Source organism: Lactuca saligna, chromosome 9 (genome assembly GCF_052625555.1).
Source record: "Lactuca saligna cultivar CGN05327 chromosome 9, ASM5262555v1, whole genome shotgun sequence".
Taxonomy (NCBI): domain Eukaryota; kingdom Viridiplantae; phylum Streptophyta; class Magnoliopsida; order Asterales; family Asteraceae; genus Lactuca; species Lactuca saligna.
Window position 1 is genome coordinate 150,147,004 of NC_136425.1, and position 22,949 is coordinate 150,169,952.

Genomic DNA, 22,949 nt, shown 5'->3' on the forward strand with positions numbered 1-22,949 from the left:
TGCGAATAATAAAACCAATTATTATTAATATGATTACCAAGTTTCGTCCAAAAACCAGATCAATCCTTATCAATTAGATCTGATTATAAGAAAGGTAGAATAAGAGTGTCCTGTTATTGGACGAAAGTAAACGCAAGGCAAAAAGGTAAAACTGACCTGTTGATGACTGATCTTGATCTTAGAGATCTTCACGGATCGGACTCTTGTCCTTAAAGGTTTTTACTTTGCTTCTATTGGTTGTAAGCAACAGAGTGAAACCCCAGGATTTAACGCAGACTTATCGGTTTTCCTATATCACTAGAAAACAATAAACGTAAAGTAACTACTCAGAAAGTTGGAAGAAATCAACAAGAAAGGGAGAGAGCTTCGAAATTTGTGCATTGAATACGACTCATGGGGAGTTGTATTTATAAGTATCAAACCCTAGAAGGCAATAAAGATCCCGAATCGGTTGGATCCTAGAAACCCTAGGGCAATACCTTGCTCTCCAAGAAAGCCGTTTTCTTGGCCTTCCAGAAGATTTCATCACCTGATCCACGAAGTCAACATTGGTTAACCGTTTAACCGGATCGGTCAAATCGACGTGACTTGAACTTTACCAAAAATAAAAGCTCCCCAGCTCCCAACTACCGATGCTGTGTGTGAAGTGCCAATCATGCTTAAATTGCGTCATTTCAGGCACTCGCGATGTTGTCTAGTGCTAGGCTAGACTAGGCACACGTGTGTAGTCTTGGCTAGGGGTGCAGAAGAGCCGAGCCGAGCCGAGCTCGAGCTTGGTCAGGCTCGGCTCGGGCTCGTTTAAGTTATATGAGGCTCGAGCTCGGCTCGATTCAAGCTTTTTTGTATAAAGCTCACCTTGAGCTCGTAAATAATTATACAAGCTTGGCTCGGGCTTGGGCTCGACTCATTTATTGTTCGATGTGCCTAAATAAGCTTTAGCTCGGCTCGAGCTCGTTAAGAAGCTTGTTTATTAATACCCTAAATTCTTAATTCCCTAAATATGTTTTTATTTTAACATACAAAAATAATAATAAATTATATTATATAAAAGCTCGTTTAGGCTCGCGAGCCTAATTGAGCTTAGTGATATAGGCTCGAGCTCGACCTCATTTAATAAACGAGCTTAATATTAAGCTCGAGCTCGATTAAAATCGGTTTCGAGTCGAGCTTTTAATGAGATGATCTTGAGTAGTTCACGAGTAGCTTGGCTCGTTTGCACCCATAGTCTTGGCCTATCCCTTGATCCACTAAAATCCTTTGAAGGCCTATCAAGAGAAAAACATTATAAACCCACCAAATATTTATTACCCTACCAATGTGAGATAGAGGAAACTTGCCAACTTGCAATATTTCCTCTACAATTTCCAAAAATCCCCCACCAAGTTGGAAAGTTTCCATTCACTCAGACATATGATGTCACTTAGGTGTCATGAAGATTAAACCCTAGTTTAATGAGAAAAAATAAGAAAAGATCAATTCAATGGTATCCTTATAGGTTTAAACCATGAAACTTATGACCTGTCGGATTTACACCCACACATCACATGCCATCTTTGCGTTATCTATAAATGCTAATATGGCCATGTGCTATAAATCTTTTTCATGACCCTTTAGAAGATAAAGACTAATCTTCACTTGAGGCAAAATTAGCTCTAGATAATACAGGCAATGTTTTACAACATCTTCATTGCTTAGATATCTCCAAAAAATTTGTTAAGAGTTGTAACTCAACCTCGTTCTCAACAACGACGTACTATCCTACCTCACATGGACCTATCATTAATGTTAGTACCTTTTATCATTAGTGTTGTGACAAAGAACATGGTTTGGCGTGTGGAATTAAAGATTGCACAATTGAACATGGTGATTTGGGTGCTAAAAGATATATTCGATCATAGTAAATGAGTACAAAAAGGGATCTAGTCTAGAACTTCATAAATATTTCACTCACTAATCACTATGACTACATCTCTCAAGCACACCTCTACAAGTGGTATGAACCCACCATATATAGAGGTGTTTACATGTCTCTCTCTCACTTTCTATCTCTCATGAGTCAAAAGGCTAATACTCCACTTGCAAGTGGGTTTTAGAAAAGTCAAATATTTACAAAGTCAATCATGAATAACTTTGTACCCCAACATTCTCCCCCTCAAAGTTAGAAATGAATGACCCACTTCAATTATTCCAAAGTCGAGCAACTATGCAGTTCGAACCTCAAAGGTGACACTGTTGGAATAGTGTCTTAGGCTGCAACTATATTAAGCAAGTATTTGACCCAATTGAGCATGGTCCTTTTGGGTTGCCTTCACCGTAGCAACTTGATAGGGGCCTGAAATTCACTTTCTTCAATTTTCAACAAAAACAGTCCTTTTTCGAATTTGGGTGCAAACTGCCAAAATTTCAAAACAGAAGGGACCATTTTCGACAATTTTGCCCTTTGGTCTCAATTCATACGAAGAATCCCCAAAATATACGAAGCTCCAAATTTTTTTGGAATTTGGGTGAAAAGTGTCAAACATTCGAAACTTGGGTTAATTTCCAAAGCGTCAAATTTTCGAAGGTTTAGGGGTCAAATTCAAAACTTTTACTTTTGTCCAAAATCATACGAAGCTTTTTCACAAATTATACGAAGGCTTTAACAATGATACGAAGGGTTCTTATCTTTTGACAAAAATTCGAAACTAAAAGGACCAGATTCGAAAATTTTATTTTTCCTTCATTCTTCGTTCATTCTAAATCACTGCAACCCCAAACACCCCTTTTGTATATATTTCAAAATACCATTTGAATATCAATCCCAACAAATCCTTCATTTAATTCCCAAATACCCTTGTGTATCATCTACAACACAGAGACCATTCGTAGTTTCGTACAATCTAAATCACAATAAAACTTCATATTAATTCTCAATACACCCCCTTCAAATCTAAATCATAAACACCCTTTTTGTTTAAATCCAAAATACCGTCATATTCAATCTTCTCGACTCGAACATCTCAACACCAGTTGAACTCCGGTCCACTCTAATCGACACTAATTGACTTTAGATTTCGAATTCATCTTCCAAATCATACCAGTCGATTATGAAATTCACAAAAGAGAATTATCATCAAACCTTCACATATCGACCCAGACTAACCATCCAGTTCCCTGTCTTCGCCTTTTATTCTCATCAACAATCGATTTATGAAAGTCAACTATTCTCAAAAGCTTCGAAATCAAAAACTTTCGTTTTGAAAACTATTAACCATCAATCATTTACAGATCCCAAAAACATCACATATCGTCATTCCAAAAATATAGATGATAATGAAGAAATTGACTCAAAATCAAACCACCCAAAACAAGAGTAAGAACTTTGTGGTGGTGGTGTGAAGTAAGGAGCTCCATGGAGCTTCACAATCTCTCTCTCTCTCTCTCTCTCTCTCTCTCTCTCCCTCTCTCTTATTTTATTTATTTTATTTTATTTATATAAAAATGGTAATATGGATTGGTTGGTATTTCTTAAGATGAAAAATAATGTAATCGAGCTAGTGTGGTGTTCAGGTGCTGTAATAACCTTGTTTGAGTACTCCTTATGGCCGATAGTCTAATCTCCAAGTTAAATTTTACAGTTGTAACACTTCACTTTCAAAAATTATAAACAAATGCAATTTGTTAATGGTAAAAAATTGAGAACACTACAAAATTATTAATTATTATAGCCCATAGTATTTTCATAGCTTAACAGGAATATATTACCCAAATCTCTGAATATTATTAAAAGAGAACCTTAAATTCTAATCTTAAGAAATCAGAGCCCTTCATTACATTTCAATCCTTAATTTCTCACCATTTGATTATTTGTTGACATCATCCTTATTACTCATAAACCTTTACACGCTTATCTTCTCTTTCCTTCGTCATCTACCTCTCTCTCTCTCTCTCTCTCTCTTAGTTGTAACCTAATTTTACTTCAATCATGCCAGAATCGCCATGATGTTCTTACTTTTTCCATCCCTTTTTTTCTAAACCTAATCTATTCCTTCAATCGACATCAGAAAGGGTCACCCCATTGATTTCACACAACAAATCGATCCAACATTAGTCTTCTTCCCCACTACTATGTGTTCTTCCTCGGACGATATAATCTTGCCTGTAAGTCCTATAATATTATCGTTGATGATTTTGATTCTATAACCGAATGGGTTTTTCATCTTTGATGTTTTCATTCAGAAATTGGAGTTTAATCGGAGAATTGTTATGGCAACGATAATAGGGTTCTTGGGTACTGCTGTTGCTCTACGTTTTTACTTTGTTTTTTCCGATTTCTTATCTACTTAAAGAATATTCAAATTTACAATATTTATTGAGTTTTATAAGTTTACATTTTCACTTTTCAAAAATAGGTTCGGACTACGTTTTCACTTTTTTCTGCTTCAAACCTGTGTGACATTGAGGTAAAGTTATTAAAGGGCTCATCTGGACATCATCCTTATTGTCCAGTTCCATGATGCATTTGAAGATGATCAGAACGTATACATAGTTATGGAGTACGTATATACCATATTCCTTTTATTTACATATATGATAGCTATCATTCTTCCATAGCTAATATATATTTTAAAACAGGCTGTGTGAAGGTGGAGAACTCCTTGACCGGATTTTATCCAAGTGATAACCAAACACCATTTATGTTTTTGTATATCAAAGCTCCCAAATCTGATGAACCAAATTCGCCTAACGATCAATTTCAGTGGCTTTACACTAATGGATTGCTTGGTGTTATATTTTCATTTGGACTTCTATACAACTTGGTGGCTTAGCTATTTTCTATATCATATTAACATGTAGTTATTCTTGTGAATACGTAATACAGGATGTCTTAGAATCTTCATAGCAGACTATGGGTTCCCTTGATGGTTGTAGTTTGGACATCACTCTCTTTCTCTGTACCAAGAAAAGTTCCATCTGGTGTTCCCATAAGTCTTTGTATCCAACTCTTATGGGATTCTGAATCTTTATACCATTAGACTATAATCAAGGTATATTTTTTAAAATTTATGTTTACTTTGGAGAAAAATCTTGCATCCTAACCTTTAACTTCTTAAAATTGACTTGTAGGACATGGGCAAGGTTCCTCCAGTTTATATTTTGGCTGCCTTCATCCCAGCTGTTATGATAGTTGGGCTCTATTTCTTTTACCATAGCGTTGCTTCACTTTGATATGGAAACTATTGGATGTGTTTGTTGCTTTTGTTTCCACATCCGTGTTTACATTTCTCCAGATACCCCATTTTCTTATAAGCTATGGATTGGATTTTTTTTATATATGTCACATTACACAATTTATTCCCTCACACCTCAAGGAATATCCGTGTCTGATGTTGTCAAATCTTGTATTGGCCAATCTTCCTTTACACCAATAGGGTCAGTATAGAATGAAGGGGACGACCCTAATGTTGTGTTGGAAAAGCCAACTTGAGAAAGTCTTGAAAAAGATTATTTCCGGACGTAAGCCTCGCCCAAGAGGGAAACTCCATTTTGTGCTCGATCTCTTCTGTCATGAATCATGGCTGGGTGAGTTGTCCCATTGTGAATGAACCTCCGTGCTTCCAATCTGGTCATTCACTTCTTTAAGATGTGGAACCTGGGTATTCTCATTAGTAGCATTTAACCAACCCGACAACCATATGCTTCGACCTGCATTGAATGTCGGGCCATTCGTTGAAGACAAAAGTATATTGTAACGACCCAATTTTTACGTCCGAAAATTTCATTTTTAGAATATTACTTTAGAAAACATTAATAGATAAAAACATTGTTTAATCACACCATAACACATCACAACCATGTTCAAAAGATCAAACCATACATCCCATCGAAATATCAGAGTACAATCCCAGTAAATCTCGTAAATGCGGAAACCGAAGAGTGTGTGTATGACGTGTCGCTACCGCGCCGGCTCCTTCCCCTTCGGTGCAGAGGTACCTGAAAACAAAACTATAAACGTAAGCACAAAGCTTAGTGAGTTCCCCCAACGTACCACATACCATGCAAACACATAACATAAATACTGCCAGGCTATTCTGGGGTGCCTGACTACCCGGTACGGCCATTCTGGGGTGCCGACCTACCCATGCGGCCATTCTGGGGTGCCGTCTTACCCGTGTCAAGCCATTCTGGGGTGCTGACTACCCATGTCAAGCCATTCTGGGGTGCTGACTACCCATCGGTCCTAACAACCGATCCTCGGGGACTGGTCCCCTCCCGCTACCTTTATCGCATAACATAACAGACCAACATACAAGCATACCATCACATACAGTCAGATAATTCTGGGGTGTCTGACTACCCAGCGGTCCTAACAACCGAACTCTACTACTATTGCATATAACGTATCATGATAGCATATAACATAACAGGTAATAGCAACCTAGATGATATCACAAAGACAATCATCTATCATACGTCTCCTACTGGTGGGCCGGCCTTGTGGCCTTAGACCCACCGCTACTGGAAGGTAACTCACCTCAAAGTAGCTGCTGAACTGATCGGGAACTAACTGACTGCTGCTGCTCCGGGAGTCCTCCGGCTGCAATTCCCACAACATACTCAATCAAACACTGCTAACTGTCCTTTAGGTAAAATGACCATTTTACCCCCGGTCTAGCTCTAAGCCAAAGCTAGAGTCAACTTTCAGTTGACCCGACTCGCCGAGTGGATCACCACTCGCCGAGTCCTTAGCAAACCATTGTCCTGGGTCCCTGGTTCTACTCGTCGATTCGGGCTATGACTCGACGAGTTCACCTTCTAACTGTCATTCAACTCCTTCATCCTACTCGCCGAGTTGCATGAACAACTCGCCGAGTTCATCTTCATCCGAAGAACACTTTATGCTAAGACTCGCCGAGTTGTATGAACAACTCACCGAGTCTGTTCTTGATCTATGAAGATTGCCTTGGACTCGCCGAGTCAGGGCATTGACTCGCCGAGTCCTAACATGGGTGAGTTCAGCTCCCAACTCACCGAGTCACCCCCTGTGACTCACGGCTCAACTCGACACATCATGAAGGGACCAAATCGGTGACTCGCGACCAGACTCGCCGAGTCACCCATACGACTCGCCGAGTCGTCGCCATGCACCCACCAAATACACAGATTTACTCGATTTCAGTCCATGCCATTCATAGATCTGGACTTCTAGGACACAAATCACACGTAAAGTTTCCAACTTTACGTGTGGATATTCACTAATGTGGATTTTAGGGTGCAAAATGCCTCAAAAGGGTAGATCTAGGATGAACAAGCCACATGGGGCCATAAAACTCACAGATCTGAGCTCCTGGAGCTCAATCTTGCCTAGATCTAAAGGTTAATCCACTTATTACGAATCATTAAGCACAAACAAGCTTGAAGAATTGCTCAAGAGTGTCCCAAATGAAATCCTAAGCATAGAAACAGGGGAAAAACGAGATATACCTCAAGGGAAATGTTGAAATGACACAAAGATGGCTGATCTCCTTCTCCTCTTCTTGATCTACTCCTCTTTCTCCTCAAAACCTTCAAGAACACACCAAGAATACCTCAAACTCTCAAGGAACTAAGGGAAAACGATGATGGGGAAGTTCTGGGGGTGAATGGGGACGAGTTGGGGCAGAATGAGGGTTTAAATAGGGTGCAAACCCTTGAAACTTAGGGTTTCATCCAGCAGCGGTGACTCGCCGAGTCCAGGATATGGACTCGCCGAGTCGACCACTTAAAACGCGTACTGAGTCTCGTCCCTACTCGGCGAGTCGGGCCTTATGACTCGCCGAGTCCAAGGCTAAAATAGGGCAATGCTCAAATAAAATTCACATACCGGAAACCAGGTGCTACAAATCTCCCCCACTTATTTTAGACTTCGTCCTCGAAGTCTGCTGCCCGGTCCTGAAACAGCTCGGGGTAATGCTCCATCATCTCGTCCATCGGTTCCCAAGTCCATTCCGAACCCTTGCGGTTGTGCCACTGCACCTTTACTAGTTCTACCCTCTTGTTTCTCAATGTCTTGGTCTTTCTGTCAAGTATTGCGACTGGGCGCTCAATGTAATTCAAGCTGTCATCAACCTGAATATCCTCCAACGGCACTACTGCTGAATCGTCCACCAGGCACTTCTGCAGCTGCGAAACATGGAAGGTGCTGTGGATCTGACTGAGCTCGGCGGGCAGATCCAGCCTGTACGCCACCTTGCCCACCCGGGCTGCAACCCTGAACGACCCGATGAACCTTGGGCCCAACTTGCCCCGCTTCCTGAATCGAATGACACCTTTCCAAGGCGACACTTTCAGGAGGACCATATCCCCGACTTGGAACTCCAAGTCGGATCGGCATCTATTGGCGTAGCTTTTTTGCCGACTTTGTGCAGTCTGAAGTCTGCTCCGAACCTGCTGGATCCTCTCGGTCGTCTCTAGCACCACCTCGGTGCTTCCCATGACTCTCTGGCCAACCTCCCCCCAACATATCGGGGTTCTGCACTTCCGCCCATACAACATCTCGAACGGTGGTCGGTCAATGCTCGCGTGATAGCTGTTGTTGTAGGAGAACTCAGCCAAGGGAAGATAGGTATCCCAGCTAACACCGAAATCCAACACACACGCCCGCAACATGTCCTCCAAAGTCTGGATGGTCCGCTCACTCTGACCATCTGTCTGCGGGTGAAAGGCGGTGCTAAAATGCAGACGAGTGCCCAACTCGTCATGGAATTTCTTCCAAAATCTGGAAGTAAAACGCACATCCCTGTCTGAGATCACCGATACTGGCACCCCATGCCGTGACACAATCTCCCTGATATAGATGTCGGCCAATTTTTCGGCCGATATGCTCTCCTGGATTGGAATGAAGTGAGCACTCTTGGTCAATCTATCCACGATGACCCAAATCGAATCCACTCCCCGTGCGGTCCTGGGAAGCTTTGTGATAAAATCCATCGTGATATCTTCCCATTTCCACAGCGGGATGTCCAACGGCTGCATCTTTCCATGCGGTCTCTGATGTTCGGCCTTGACCTTCCTGCAGGTCAAACACCGGTCGACATACCATGCCACATCCCTCTTCATGCAAGGCTACCAATAATCCGGACGAAGATCCCTATACATCTTCGTCGCCCCGGGATGAATAGAAAATCGGGACTTGTGCGCCTCCTCCATCAAAATCTGACGCACGCCACCGTGATACGGCACCCACACCCTACGGTGTAATGTCAAAAGTCCTCTGCTATCATAATCAAAGGAGGAAACCTGACCCACCACACGTTCGCTCTTCCGATGCTCCTCCTTGATAGCCTCCTGTTGAGCCTCCCGAATCTGCTCCAACAGGGGAGTCACCACTGTCATCCTCAAACAAACGTCCCTGATCGGAGCCGTCTTGCGGCTAAGCGCATCGGCCACCACATTGGCCTTCCCCGGGTGGTAAAGGATCTTGCAATCATAATCCTTCACCACGTCCAACCACCGCCGCTGCCTCATATTCAGATTCGGCTGGTCCATGAGGTACCTCAAACTCTTGTGGTCCGTGTAGATGGTACACCGAACCCCGTAGAGGTAATGTCGCCAAATCTTGAGGGCAAAGACCACCGCCCCCAATTCCAAATCGTGCGTCGGGTAATTTGCCTCGTGAGGCTTGAGCTGCCGCGAAGCGTAGGCAATGACATGCCCCCTATGCATCAAAACTGCGCCCAACCCTGAAATGGACGCATCGCAGTAAACCACAAAATCCTCTACGCCCTCGGGTAGGGCTAGGATCGGCGCCTCACACAATTTCTGTCTCAGCATCTCAAACGCAGCCTGCTGCTCGGGTCCCCACCGAAAGACCACAGCTTTCTTCGTCAGTCGCGTCAAGGGTACGACTATCTTGGAGAAATCTTGGATAAACCTGCGATAGTAGCCTGCCAATCCCAGGAAGCTCCGAATCTCAGATGGAGACTTCGGGACCTCCCATCTCATCACGGCCTCGACCTTGGCCGGATCAACCAGAATCCCGTTCTGGTTGACGAGGTGCCCAAGAAATTGCACCTCGCGCAACCAAAACTCACACTTGGAGAACTTGGCATACAAGCTCTCCCTCCTCAGGGTCTCCAATACCTCCCTCAGATGCTCCTCGTGTTCCTCCCGAGTCTTGGAATAGACCAAGATATCATCGATAAAGACTATCACAGACCGATCCAGCATCGGTCTACACACGCGGTTCATGAGGTCCATGAACGCGGCAGGAGCATTGGTGAGCCCAAACGGCATCACCACGAACTCGTAATGACCATAGCGCGTCCGAAACGCAGTCTTCTGCATATCCTCCTCCCTGACCCTCATCTGATGATACCCCGAACGCAAGTCAATCTTGGAGAACCAAGATGCTCCCTGAAGCTGATCAAATAGGTCGTCAATCCTTGGAAGCGGGTATCGGTTCTTCACCGTTACCTTGTTCAGCTCCCGATAATCTATACACATCCGATGCGATCCGTCCTTCTTTCTCACAAACAGAATCGGGGCTCCCCAGGGTGAACTGCTCGGCCGAATAAATCCTTTGTCCAGCAGCTCCTGCAGCTGCGTAGACAACTCCTGCATCTCGGGAGGAGCCAACCGATATGGTGCTTTGGCTATCGGAGCCGCACCGGGAATGAGGTCAATCCTGAACTCCACCTGTCGCTCCGGAGGTATCCCAGGCAGTTCCTCCGGGAAAACATCAGCAAAATCTCGAACCACCGGGACCTCGCTCACAGTCGCCTTACCCGCCTCCCGGGTATCCATCTCATACGCGACATAACCCGCGCATCCCTGCTGAAGGTAGCGCCTAGCCCTCGCTGCTGAACATACAGTGTGTCCACACTGCGGCCGCTCTCCATGAATCACTAACTCTCCCCCGCTTGGGGTCCTGACTCGCACTAGCTGCTGCGCGCAATCTATCACTGCCCCATTAGGGCTCAGCCAATCCATACCAATAATCACCTTGTTCCCACGCAATGGAATAGGAACCAAGTCTACCAGGTAACGCTCCTCAAACAATCACAGAACACAATCTCGAAACACCATCGATGCTCGCACCGATCGATCGTCAGCAATCTCTACCTCTAACGGGCAATCTAACTCGCCTGAAGTCTCATGAAATCTCTTGCTAAGGGCAAGAGAAACGAACGATCGGGATGCACCCGAGTCGAACAATACCTGAACTGGGATGCCGTTCACATGGAACGATCCTAATACACATGTATACACACGGAGCACATATCAATATCATAACAACGTAAAATAAAAGATAGAAGGAAGGAATCATACCCGTCACTACATCGGGCGCGGCGCGTGCCTCTTCGGCAGTCAACTGAAATGCCCGACTCCTCACCACTGGAGCCTCTGCCTTGCCCTGACGGCCATCCGTGATCCACAGGGTCGCTGGAGCTGGCGCCTTCACTGGCGCTGAAACTGTCAACATGGGGCAATTGGCCTTCTTGTGGCCCCTCTGGTTGCAGTGGAAACACAGCAACTCCGATGTCTGAATAACTGTCGAAGGAGCAGTGCAATCCCTGCTGATATGCCCAAACTTGCCGCACTTGTAGCAGCCTGACGATCCCATCCTGCACGCCCCCTCGTGCGGCCTGCCGCACCTCCTACAGCGGCTCGGTCCCGACTGGCCTTTCGGCCTCCCATCTGATCCCTTGGGCTTCTTCCCCGAAGCCCCTGCTGCCTGACCGTCCTCAAGTTTCCGTTTCCGGATGTGCTCCAAATCTATCTCTCTCTCCCTAGCCCTGGCAATCATGGAGTCCAGGGTAGGGCAAGCCGAAAAGCTAACATGCTCCCGAATGTCAGCTCGTAGCATATCGTGGTAACGAGTCCTCCTCATATCCTCGTCACCTGCATACTGGGGCACCAATAAAGCCCTCTCCCGAAACTTGGCGGTGATCTCCGCCACGGTCTCTGTCGTCTGCCTCATGTCTAGAAACTCCCTGGCCAGCTGCTGAAGCTCGACCGCTGGTGCAAACTCCACCCTGAACCTAGCCACAAAGTCCCACCAGGTCATTGCCTCGATAGCCGAGGCTCCCAACGAGTCACCCACTGACTCCCACCAATCCCGGGCTCGGTCCCGTAAACACCCCGCTGCGTACCTCACCTTCGACCCCTCAGGGCAGAAGCTGGTCAACTGGGCGGACTCAATATCCGCAATCCATCGTCTGGCGACAATGGGGTCCTTCACCCCATGGAAATCCGGTGCACCACTGCCCCTGAAGTCCTTGAAGGACAGTGTGCGAGATCCCGACTGGCTAGAGGCCAAGTCGCTCCTGAATGCCCGTAGGCGATCCTCCATCAACTCCACGATCCCTTCCTTGATCGACCCAAAGATGATGGGGGTCGACTCAAGGATGCCCTTAGTGATCTCCGACGTGATGAACTCACGTAGCCTCTCATCAATCGGCTCGGTGCCTGATCCCGAACCTGACCCCTCTCCTGAACCGCCATCAGTCGGTCTCGGTCGAAGTACCACCATTCTGCAAGACATCATAATAATCATTAGTGATACTGCTACTTTCTGAGGGATCTCAACTACTTACAGGTTCCTTGGTCTCGTCTTGGCTTTCCTTGGCTCGGGTACGGATCCTCTGCTTTCAGTAGTACGGGCCCATACTACCTTCCACATCTATCCGTACCTTCTCCGAGGAATTCCTCGACTCCACCAGCTCCCCTTTACTACTGCTACTCTCTGTTGTTCTCATCCTAGGCTTGCCCTAGGGAAAACTCAAGTTCAACACGACTGGTCCTCAGCTGCTGTAGGTCTCCTCATAATGCCAGTTAGCCACCACCTAAACACCATCACATGTGATGAGGATTAGATAATCCTTCAAGTAAAAGATCCGTCCCTACAACGGTTGGACTCAAACAAGAGCTGCGCAATAGGGACAGTTCCAACACTTTGGGATTATTCAACCCTGATTACATGTGGTGTGACGTGTTTACCTAGTGGCTAACTCCCATTACTCAGAATCCCACCAAGCACAAAGCAAGCAGCATTCGGATAAGGGAAAGACAGACTCGAGCCAAAACTATTCTTATAACAAGAAACGACACTTAACATAGGATGCTAAGCTCATACTATCAGGCATAACCTAAACAGGCTATCCTACTGCTGTCTACTCAATTCTAGCATGCAATATTCATAAAGCTGTAACACATAAGCAGGCACATAAGGCATCACTCCTAGATCCTTAGCCTATACTAGCATGCAGTTCTACGTAAGCTGATAAACATAACATAAACTTGTATGGGTACTATGGGGAATACTTACTTGAGCTCGGCCGGTCGCGCACGTCACACACTTTGCTCTTTCTTATGACTCTTTTCCGGGTTTTAAAGAACAATTTCTTTTGGAAAATCATTCAATCCCTCGATTTGAGTCCAAACACTCCCGAAGGCGTGTCCGAATCCCTCAAACCAGGGCTCTGATACCAACTTGTAACGACCCAATTTTTACGTCCGAAAATTTCATTTTTAGAATATTACTTTAGAAAACATTAATAGATAAAAACATTGTTTAATCACACCATAACACATCACAACCATGTTCAAAAGATCAAACCATACATCCCATCGAAATATCAGAGTACAATCCCAGTAAATCTCGTAAATGCGGAAACCGAGGAGTGTGTGTATGACGTGCCGCTACCGCGCCGGCTCCTTCCCCTTCGGTGCAGAGGTACCTGAAAACAAAACTGTAAACGTAAGCACAAAGCTTAGTGAGTTCCCCCAACGTACCACATACCATGCAAACACATAACATAAATACTGCCAGGCTATTCTGGGGTGCCTGACTACCCGGTACGGCCATTCTGGGGTGCCGACCTACCCATGCGGCCATTCTGGGGTGCCGTCTTACCCGTGTCAAGCCATTCTGGGGTGCTGACTACCCATGTCAAGCCATTCTGGGGTGCTGACTACCCATCGGTCCTAACAACCGATCCTCGGGGACTGGTCCCCTCCCGCTACCTTTATCGCATAACATAACAGACCAACATACAAGCATACCATCACATACAGTCAGATAATTCTGGGGTGTCTGACTACCCAGCGGTCCTAACAACCGAACTCTACTACTATTGCATATAACGTATCATGATAGCATATAACATAACAGGTAATAGCAACCTAGATGATATCACAAAGACAATCATCTATCATACGTCTCCTACTGGTGGGCCGGCCTTGTGGCCTTAGACCCACCGCTACTGGAAGGTAACTCACCTCAAAGTAGCTGCTGAACTGATCGGGAACTAACTGACTGCTGCTGCTCCGGGAGTCCTCCGGCTGTAATTCCCACAACATACTCAATCAAACACTGCTAACTGTCCTTTAGGTAAAATGACCATTTTACCCCCGGTCTAGCTCTAAGCCAAAGCTAGAGTCAACTTTCAGTTGACCCGACTCGCCGAGTGGATCACCACTCGCCGAGTCCCTAGCAAACCATTGTCCTGGGTCCCTGGTTCTACTCGTCGAGTCGGGCTATGACTCGACGAGTTCACCTTCTAACTGTCATTCAACTCCTTCATCCTACTCGCCGAGTTGCATGAACAACTCGCCGAGTTCATCTTCATCCGAAGAACACTTTATGCTAAGACTCGCCGAGTTGTATGAACAACTCGCCGAGTCTGTTCTTGATCTATGAAGATTGCCTTGGACTCGCCGAGTCAGGGCATTGACTCGCCGAGTCCTAACATGGGTGAGTTCAGCTCCCAACTCACCGAGTCACCCCCTGTGACTCACGGCTCAACTCGACACATCATGAAGGGACCAAATCGGTGACTCGCGACCAGACTCGCCGAGTCACCCATACGACTCGCCGAGTCGTCGCCATGCACCCACCAAATACACAGATTTACTCGATTTCAGTCCATGCCATTCATAGATCTGGACTTCTAGGACACAAATCACACGTAAAGTTTCCAACTTTACGTGTGGATATTCACTAATGTGGATTTTAGGGTGCAAAATGCCTCAAAAGGGTAGATCTAGGATGAACAAGCCACATGGGGCCATAAAACTCACAGATCTGAGCTCCTGGAGCTCAATCTTGCCTAGATCTAAAGGTTAATCCACTTATTACGAATCATTAAGCACAAACAAGCTTGAAGAATTGCTCAAGAGTGTCCCAAATGAAATCCTAAGCATAGAAACAGGGGAAAAACGAGATATACCTCAAGGGAAATGTTGAAATGACACAAAGATGGCTGATCTCCTTCTCCTCTTCTTGATCTACTCCTCTTTCTCCTCAAAACCTTCAAGAACACACCAAGAATACCTCAAACTCTCAAGGAACTAAGGGAAAACGATGATGGGGAAGTTCTGGGGGTGAATGGGGATGAGTTGGGGCAGAATGAGGGTTTAAATAGGGTGCAAACCCTTGAAACTTAGGGTTTCATCCAGCAGCGGTGACTCGCCGAGTCCAGGATATGGACTCGCCGAGTCGACCACTTAAAACGCGTCCTGAGTCTCGTCCCTACTCGGCGAGTCGGGCCTTATGACTCGCCGAGTCCAAGGCTAAAATAGGGCAATGCTCAAATAAAATTCACATACCGGAAACCAGGTGCTACATATATCGAACCCATATGAAGTTTTACCATGAGCAGATTGTATCCATTGAGCAAATATAGGTTTGATTAAGATTTGCTTCAGTTCATGGTTCGCGGGTGAGGTTACCTGGATAGGTGGGCAGTTCCTATCGGTGGAGCTAAGACACCTTCGAGAGATATAGCTCTAGCTCTTGATGGCATGGGCAAGACAGTTCATGAATGAATGGTGAGTTGTCTATTTACTAGAATATCTTTCCTGCGAAGGAAGCTTCTTTAATTTCTTGCGTGAAGGTTCTTCTTTCTTTTATCACTTACGAGCCATGTGAGATGAAAGTCTCATGCATGGTTTTGAATGAGAGAAAGAAGTGAGGAATCCTCTTTTTGACTCTAACTCTCCCACTCCAGTCGTTGCTTTTCATATAGCAAATACCACACATCGAAACCTATCCTCATTGATTAGGGCGCTTAGCGAGTGGTTCCAGGTAATCTTGACTTGGAAATAGTTTTTATACTTTTTTTTTCTTTTTTTAAACTTTCTACCTATTATTTGTATATTATTAATTTGTAAGGTCTGGATCATGTGTGGAGTATGCAGAGAAAGCTTCACAACGTAGACATTCCATGTGGTTGAGTGTAGTTATCGACATCCTCTTAGGGAACCTTTTTGGCCTTACATTGCTGACTCATGCAAATTCCGCTTGTTTGACGATTTTGAACTTCATTGGTGATGTTACAAAGAACTGGTGGCTCATAAGCTGTGCACGATTAATAGGAAACCATAGTGGTTCTAAGTTGAGGTCACACCCCGAAACCGGAACGGCGGAATCGTTCCAGGGTGGAGGACATCATGCGTAGTATCACAACAGTTGTATCATAGCAAGCATAGTAAACACAAACAAAAATTAAATACATATATGAAAAAGGTTTACATTGTCTTAATACAAAGTTTTGTTCTTATCAAAAGTAAATGGAAAGACGTGACTCTAACACGCCGACTTCTCCAAAATCCTGGAAGTACCTGTCTACTAAATCCCTGAGAATACAAACAGTTTTGAAAGAATATAAGCATAAAGCTAGTGAGCTCATAAGCATTTAGTTTTGGTGAAAAAATGTTTTTTTGAATCCTTTTAAAGAGTGTTCCTCAAGAAAATCCTATATTTTCTTATGAAAAGCATGTTTGAAAACCCATTCCTTCCATGACTTCCAGATTCATACAAGATATGTACAATCCAAGGAATCATGGAATGAATATGAATATCTATTAGTAGAAAATAAACCATCAGTTTAGAGATGTCGGTGTTATCCTGGGAAAATCCCATATTTTCCCTAAAAACACTTATCCGTCCTAGAGGTAGAGATGCAAGTTTAGAAATCCCTTATTACTATCAGTATATATCAAAGTAGTTTTATTACTTAAATAAAACAAATGAAGAGTTGATTCCGTAAACCAAAGTTAGTTTATACTTATTTGCGAGTCGCATAACCATACTTGATATGACCTAGAGACCTTCTTTAGGCGTTTAAGCTAAATGACATTTGTTCACCTTAGGCATGCATGCCTAACTGTAGCTAGCAGTTCAGGTGTGGGATTGTCAGTCCCGAATAGATCTATTCACAAATTTCACGCTCTCCCTCCAGGAGACTCGGGTTATACTGAGATAGGATTTAGCCATGTACACCTAAGCGTACAATATTGAAGTAGAACCTCACAATTCTGTATAATCTATTTTACTAGCTAGAAACAATATAAAACAATAATTATCCTTGAATAATAGTACTTCATACTCCTGAGAAAATATATAACAAAAACTAAATCTGCCATAGTTTATACATATTCATCCATGAAATATGATTTGGTAAAAATTGCCTAGAGGGTTATACCAAACTATACCCATTATAGTTTATTAGAATTGATATGGAAAATGCTTTGTAAAAACCTTTCTGAAAGCTATGAAGTTAGATTTCCAAAATAAAATTTTCCCTTATGCTCAACATATTACAAAAAGGATAAAATATTTGAATATGTTATTAAACATGGAAATCGTTGGACTGTATTAATAAGTTTAAAACTTAATAAAATACTGTGAGTTTGGCTTGTATCCCCCCCGCCCTGAAAACATTAAAAACACGGAAAATATAGGGGTATGAACTCACCTCGGGCGATTTGAATGAAAGATCGATACGGAATGTCGGATGTTCAAGTGAAGCCTTGAACACGATTTGATCCTAATTAACATGTAATGAAACATAAAGGAGTCAAATGAAGGTATTTCTCAACTAAATGTGCTGGAGAACCACTCTAAGAACTGGGGACCACCTACACTAAGTGCTAGAACCTTAAAGGATTGCATAAAGGGGAGGTGTATGGCCACCTTAAAGGTGTGTGCGGCCATGGGTGTGCGGACCAAGGGGTGTGCATCCGTACACTCATGATGGAAGGTGCCTTTGAGGTGTTCTCAAGGTCCATACTTGCATCCATGAAGTGTTCTAGGTCCATACTTAGTTGTAGTACAAGTTTAGGGTCTTAGAAATGGGTTTGTGGTCCTAGGGTGTGTGTGTGGTCGCACACGGGATTGTGCTGCCGCACAAGGGTGTGTGCATGTGTACACAGGTTTGTGCGGTCGTACACCCCACATGAAGATGTCCAAAATGTCAATTCTAAGGTACAATAAGGCTAGGGTCATGTCTATCTCGAGTATGGAAGTCAAACTCTCACTTCGGAGGGTGTTTTAAGAGTGTGCGACCACCTTAAAGGGGGTGTGCGGCCGCACTCACTTCCAAACACGAAGAACATGACAAATATTGCACTTTTAAGGCTTAGATAGAGTGGTCTTTCATGGATATCAATTTAGAGGATGAATTACTCACATTCTTGAAGCTTTGGAAGGTTCACGGTTGAAGAAGCTTGAGAGAATGGTGTTGTGTGCTGCCAGGATGTTAAAGGAATGAAAGGAAAGGGGTCTACCCTTTATATATGGGTGGGTGTTTGGCCTTGAGGGGTGTGTATGGCCGTACACCCATGTGTACGGCTGGACACTCCTCGAAAAGAGGTGTATGGCTGAATTTTGTCCCTATACGACTAGCTGACTCATTCCTAATCTCAACCTTGGTTGTACTCAAGCTTAGAACGCTGAAAAGAACTCTTAATCAGTGCTAGGAGTTAACAGAAACGAGTTTAACTTAGATTAACTGACTAGATGTACCAGGTAGAAGTTTCGGGTTGTCACAGTTGAACACTGAGCCTGCAGGAGTTCTTGGCAGTCTTTCTTTAAATGCAATTCAATTTTGGTCTATAGTATTAGGCTCGATGCATTTTCTTTTTATTTTTTTCATTAAAGGGTTAGCTATAAGCGGGGTTATTTTTGGCATAACAACCCCTGCTGCATTAACGCTTGACATGATTACTATCTCAATAACACATATTTCAACTCTACATTGGTTAATATCACTCATTTATTCGATGCAAATAGAGGCAACGACAACATTGTGGCGTATTTTCAGGTAGGTAGTTGATAGTTTGACATTATTAACCTTGATTAGTTAGTTTAAATGGTCGTGGATTTGTTTTGAATTGTATGACATGGGGCAAAAAGGGAATCTGCTTCGTGAGAGGTTAGATAGCTATGATTACATAGTGGAACAACATATTGTTGGTTCTCTATTGTTCACTCCATTTCTGCTTCTGCTACCAACTACTTCAGCTTTTTAATTGTCGTTTACTATTATGTATAAGACAATTGGGTTTATATTGATGATTATTTAGGTTGCTATATCTGTAATCCATGCTACTCCTTACACCAAAATCTTCCTTTGGTTGCTACTCCTTACACCAAAATCTTCCTTTGGTTGCTCAGGCCAAGCAGATTCCCATGTGGGATTTGGTTTCAGATATTTTCTGTTGATTTAAAGGAAAGTGTTGGATTAGATTTTTTGGTGTCATCTCTTCATATTTATTCTTATAATCTAGGTATGATTCTTTACATTCTATGTTTTCTTTGAATGTATCTCATTTGCATACAAAATGTATCTTACATGAACTTGTTGGGTACTACTCACTCAGGAGAATTGGTGACGCCACACTTTAGTTACCAACGTTGAACTTGTTGGGTACTACTCACTCAGGAGAATTGGTGACGCCACACTTTAGTTACCAACGTTCTGTTGTTTCAAGATCATCAATTAGTTCACCAGTCTACAGAGTTATCAGTGGAAGAAGGTGAGGTTTTATAATCATCGTTTTTTTTTTTTTTCATTTTCGCTTAATCAGATTTGATTTTATATTTTTATTATTTTTTTACTAAGTAAGTAAGCTGTTAGAAATATATAAAGTAAGAATGAATATATTTTTAAATATACAAATTGAAACAACAAAACCCAAATCCCATTACAAGATGAGGTTCTTAACTCTCCACCCAAGGATAGAGAGGTTACTTCCACTTGATTTGTTTTTGTTTTTGGTTTTCATTAATTTCTAATCCTTGGATTGTTTGCTGACATCATAAACCTTTACACAGTTATCTTTTCTTTCCTTCGTTATCTACCCTCTTTCTCTCTTTTACAATTGTAACCTAATTTTACTTCAATCATGCCAGAATCGCCATCATCTTCTTACTTTTCTCCCTCCCTTTTTCTCTAAACCTAATTGCTTCCTTCAATCGACATCAGAAAGGGTCACCCCATCGATTCACAAATATCACAACGCCAACAACACGAGGCCCAAGTTTCCAAACCTTTGACAGCAGCTAAGGTCTTGATTGATGTTCATATAATTAAAAAATTGATATTGTGAAGGCTCTCTAACATGAGTTTATTATGTATGCGTAGGATTTAGTGTCAGCAATTGAAGAAAGAGGATTGAAGATTGGAAAGGCAATGTTCCAAGAATTAACAAGAATGAAAAAGTCGATATTAGATAAAGATGGTATACTCCACAAGCCCCTCCTTCTTCTTTATGCAGAGATTATGTCTAGCGACTTCATTGAGGATTTCTGTGAGACTGATATGTTTTCACCTTACCTTGACCTCATATCCTTTTCCTTTCTTAGCAGCTACAGTTTCACCAAATAATAAATTTAATAATCCTGTTAACTGGAATCCTTAACGCTTGAAAACATGTTCTCAGATAGTAGTAGTGGTGCACCATTGCCATGGGATAAAGAGAATGCTTACACTCGTGATACCATTGAGTTGTACTATGAGGTTAGAGAATGCTTACATGTTCTCAGATAGTATTAGTTGTCTTGCGTACTATGATTTTGTTGTTTAACATTTTTTCAACCTTTGGTTTGGTTTGGTGTGCAACAAGGAAATTATTAGCAATTTCTTACAGGGGGAATGTGCTTCAAAATGGGTGAAAGTTAACGAAAGAAGAACCCTTCATTCGGTTCTCAAAGAAGACAAATTTGTTATCCCTGGGATTCTGGGTTTGTCACCATCAAAAATCAACTTCTTTTTGTGTTGTTCCATATTTTATTTTTATTTTTTTTTGTTTGGTAATGGTGAGTGCAGTGTTTTTTGCTGTTTCAAAAAGATCCAAGAGCTTCTACAATAAATTCAAATCTAGGAATTGATCCCTTCCATCCTGAACCAAGTCAAGTCACATTTGATAAAAAACAAAATCATACCCCACCCTCCTTATAAATTAGTTTTGTATTAAAAGTATTATTTATTGTTGAATGATTGACTATTTGGAGTCGTAATTAATCTCATATCTACTATGTATTTTATTTTGAATAGTGTGTACAAACTATAAAGTTTGTCTTTTTAACCTTCATAAAGCTATAATATCTTGATTACAGTTGGGATGAATGGGTTGGATTTGACAGATTAATGAAGTATACAAAAGAAAACATTGTAAAGCAACTAGCACTTGACCAAAAACAAGTTGTTGACAAAAACTCAAAAGGAAGATCAACTCAAACTAAACCCAAAATATCAAATGGTAACTAATTTGACTATTTTACCCTCTTCTTAACAATCTATTTTTATCTGCTATGAATAACAATGAAAAAAAATTATGTGTTTTTTGCATCTTTTAGATGTAAAAGAGGAAAAAGAAGATGTGAAGAGTAGTGATATATTACTATATTACTATATTTATATTATTTGAACTCAAATAAATAATTTATTTTTACATATATTGAGAAATTTTAACTATCTATTTCTGTGTTACTTACTCAGGGGTAAAAGGGAAAAAGAGAAAGAATGATTTAAGTATAGAGGTATGTTTATAATGAACAAAAATAATAATAATAATAATAATAATAATAATAATAATAATAATAATAATAACAATAACAATAACAATAATAATAATAGGGTTTTTTTTGTATATAATGAGATAATTTTTTTTGTATATAATGAGATAATAGGTTGAGATTTTTTGAATATTTCTGGTAGATCCTTATCATTTTATCTCTTTCTCAGATTTGTTGATACGGTAGATCCTTATCATTTTATCATAAAATAAATTTCTACAAAACCACAAAAGTTCGTGTATCCACTGATTTTGTTGATACGGTAGATCCTTATCATTTTATCTCTTTCTCAGATTTGTTAGCCAGAAGCTTTGACACTCGTGTTGCATTTGGTATGTGAAGGTTTATATATGTTGTTTGTTTTCAAATTTTAAATTGATTTGTTTACCTTGATTAACGAGTGAGTTTATGAAATAAATTTATATTTCATGTATAATGTTAAGTCTTTTTAATATATATATATATATATATATATATATATATATATATATATATATATATATATATATATATATATATATATAGGTTCAGGTTCATTTGAGACCATTCTAATTTTGTGAGACCGTGAGACCAAATCTAAAAATAATTTTAAAATGCAAAATAAATGGAAAAATCCAAAAATTCTTTTTTTAACTATTATTTTCGGAACTTGAATTAACTAAAAAAAATAAACAAAAATAAAAAAAATAAACAAAAATATAAAAAATAAATAAAAATAAATAAAAAATCCCGTTTTTTTTTTTAAAAATACGTGAAATATTCTAAATAGAATATTACACTGACATATTCTAAAAAATAATTTTAAAATGCAAAATAAATGGAAAAATCTAAAAATTCTTTTTTTAAATATTATTTTCAGAACTTGAATTAACTAAAAAAAATTAAAAAATAAAAAAAAATAAAATAAAAATCCTTTTTTTTTTTTTTGAAAAATACGTGAAATATTCTAAATACAATATTACACTGTACATATTCTAAAAATAATTTTAAAATGCAAAATAAATGGAAAAATAAAAAATTCTTTTTTTAATTATTATTTTCGGAACTTGAGTTAACTAAAAAAATAATAAAAAAAATAAAAAATGTGTCTCACTGTCTCACAAAATCAGACCGTCTCACATGAACC

General features: G+C 41.4%; 1 protein-coding gene, 1 long non-coding RNA gene and 1 pseudogene across 4 annotated transcripts; all 3 read left to right on the plus strand.

Annotated features, from left to right (window-relative positions):
- Positions 1–3,896: 3,896 nt before the first annotated feature.
- On the plus strand, positions 3,897–5,324 carry LOC145018575 (uncharacterized). The gene is made up of 5 exons (XR_013667078.1): positions 3,897–4,140; positions 4,219–4,270; positions 4,392–4,535; positions 4,615–5,027; positions 5,107–5,324. It is a non-coding gene; the product is annotated as an uncharacterized LOC145018575 (long non-coding RNA).
- Positions 5,325–15,760: 10,436 nt separating this feature from the next.
- On the plus strand, positions 15,761–19,565 carry LOC145016816 (uncharacterized; annotated as a pseudogene).
- Positions 19,566–20,028: 463 nt separating this feature from the next.
- Positions 20,029–21,299, plus strand: LOC145013897 (uncharacterized). Of its 3 annotated transcripts, none has more exons than XM_078972245.1 (5): positions 20,029–20,313; positions 20,391–20,590; positions 20,678–20,765; positions 20,896–20,989; positions 21,075–21,299. In XM_078972245.1, the coding sequence occupies exons 2-5, from the start codon at positions 20,439–20,441 to the stop codon at positions 21,134–21,136; spliced, it is 396 nt and encodes a 131-aa protein (XP_078828371.1). In that variant the 5' UTR covers positions 20,029–20,313; positions 20,391–20,438; the 3' UTR covers positions 21,137–21,299. The 3 variants fall into 3 exon arrangements, 2 of the variants coding, with proteins under 2 accessions (XP_078828371.1, XP_078828370.1); XM_078972244.1 differs by having other exon boundaries at positions 20,033–20,313; positions 20,872–20,989; XR_013665309.1 differs by having other exon boundaries at positions 20,032–20,313; positions 20,391–20,487; positions 20,689–20,989.
- Positions 21,300–22,949: the final 1,650 nt, after the last annotated feature.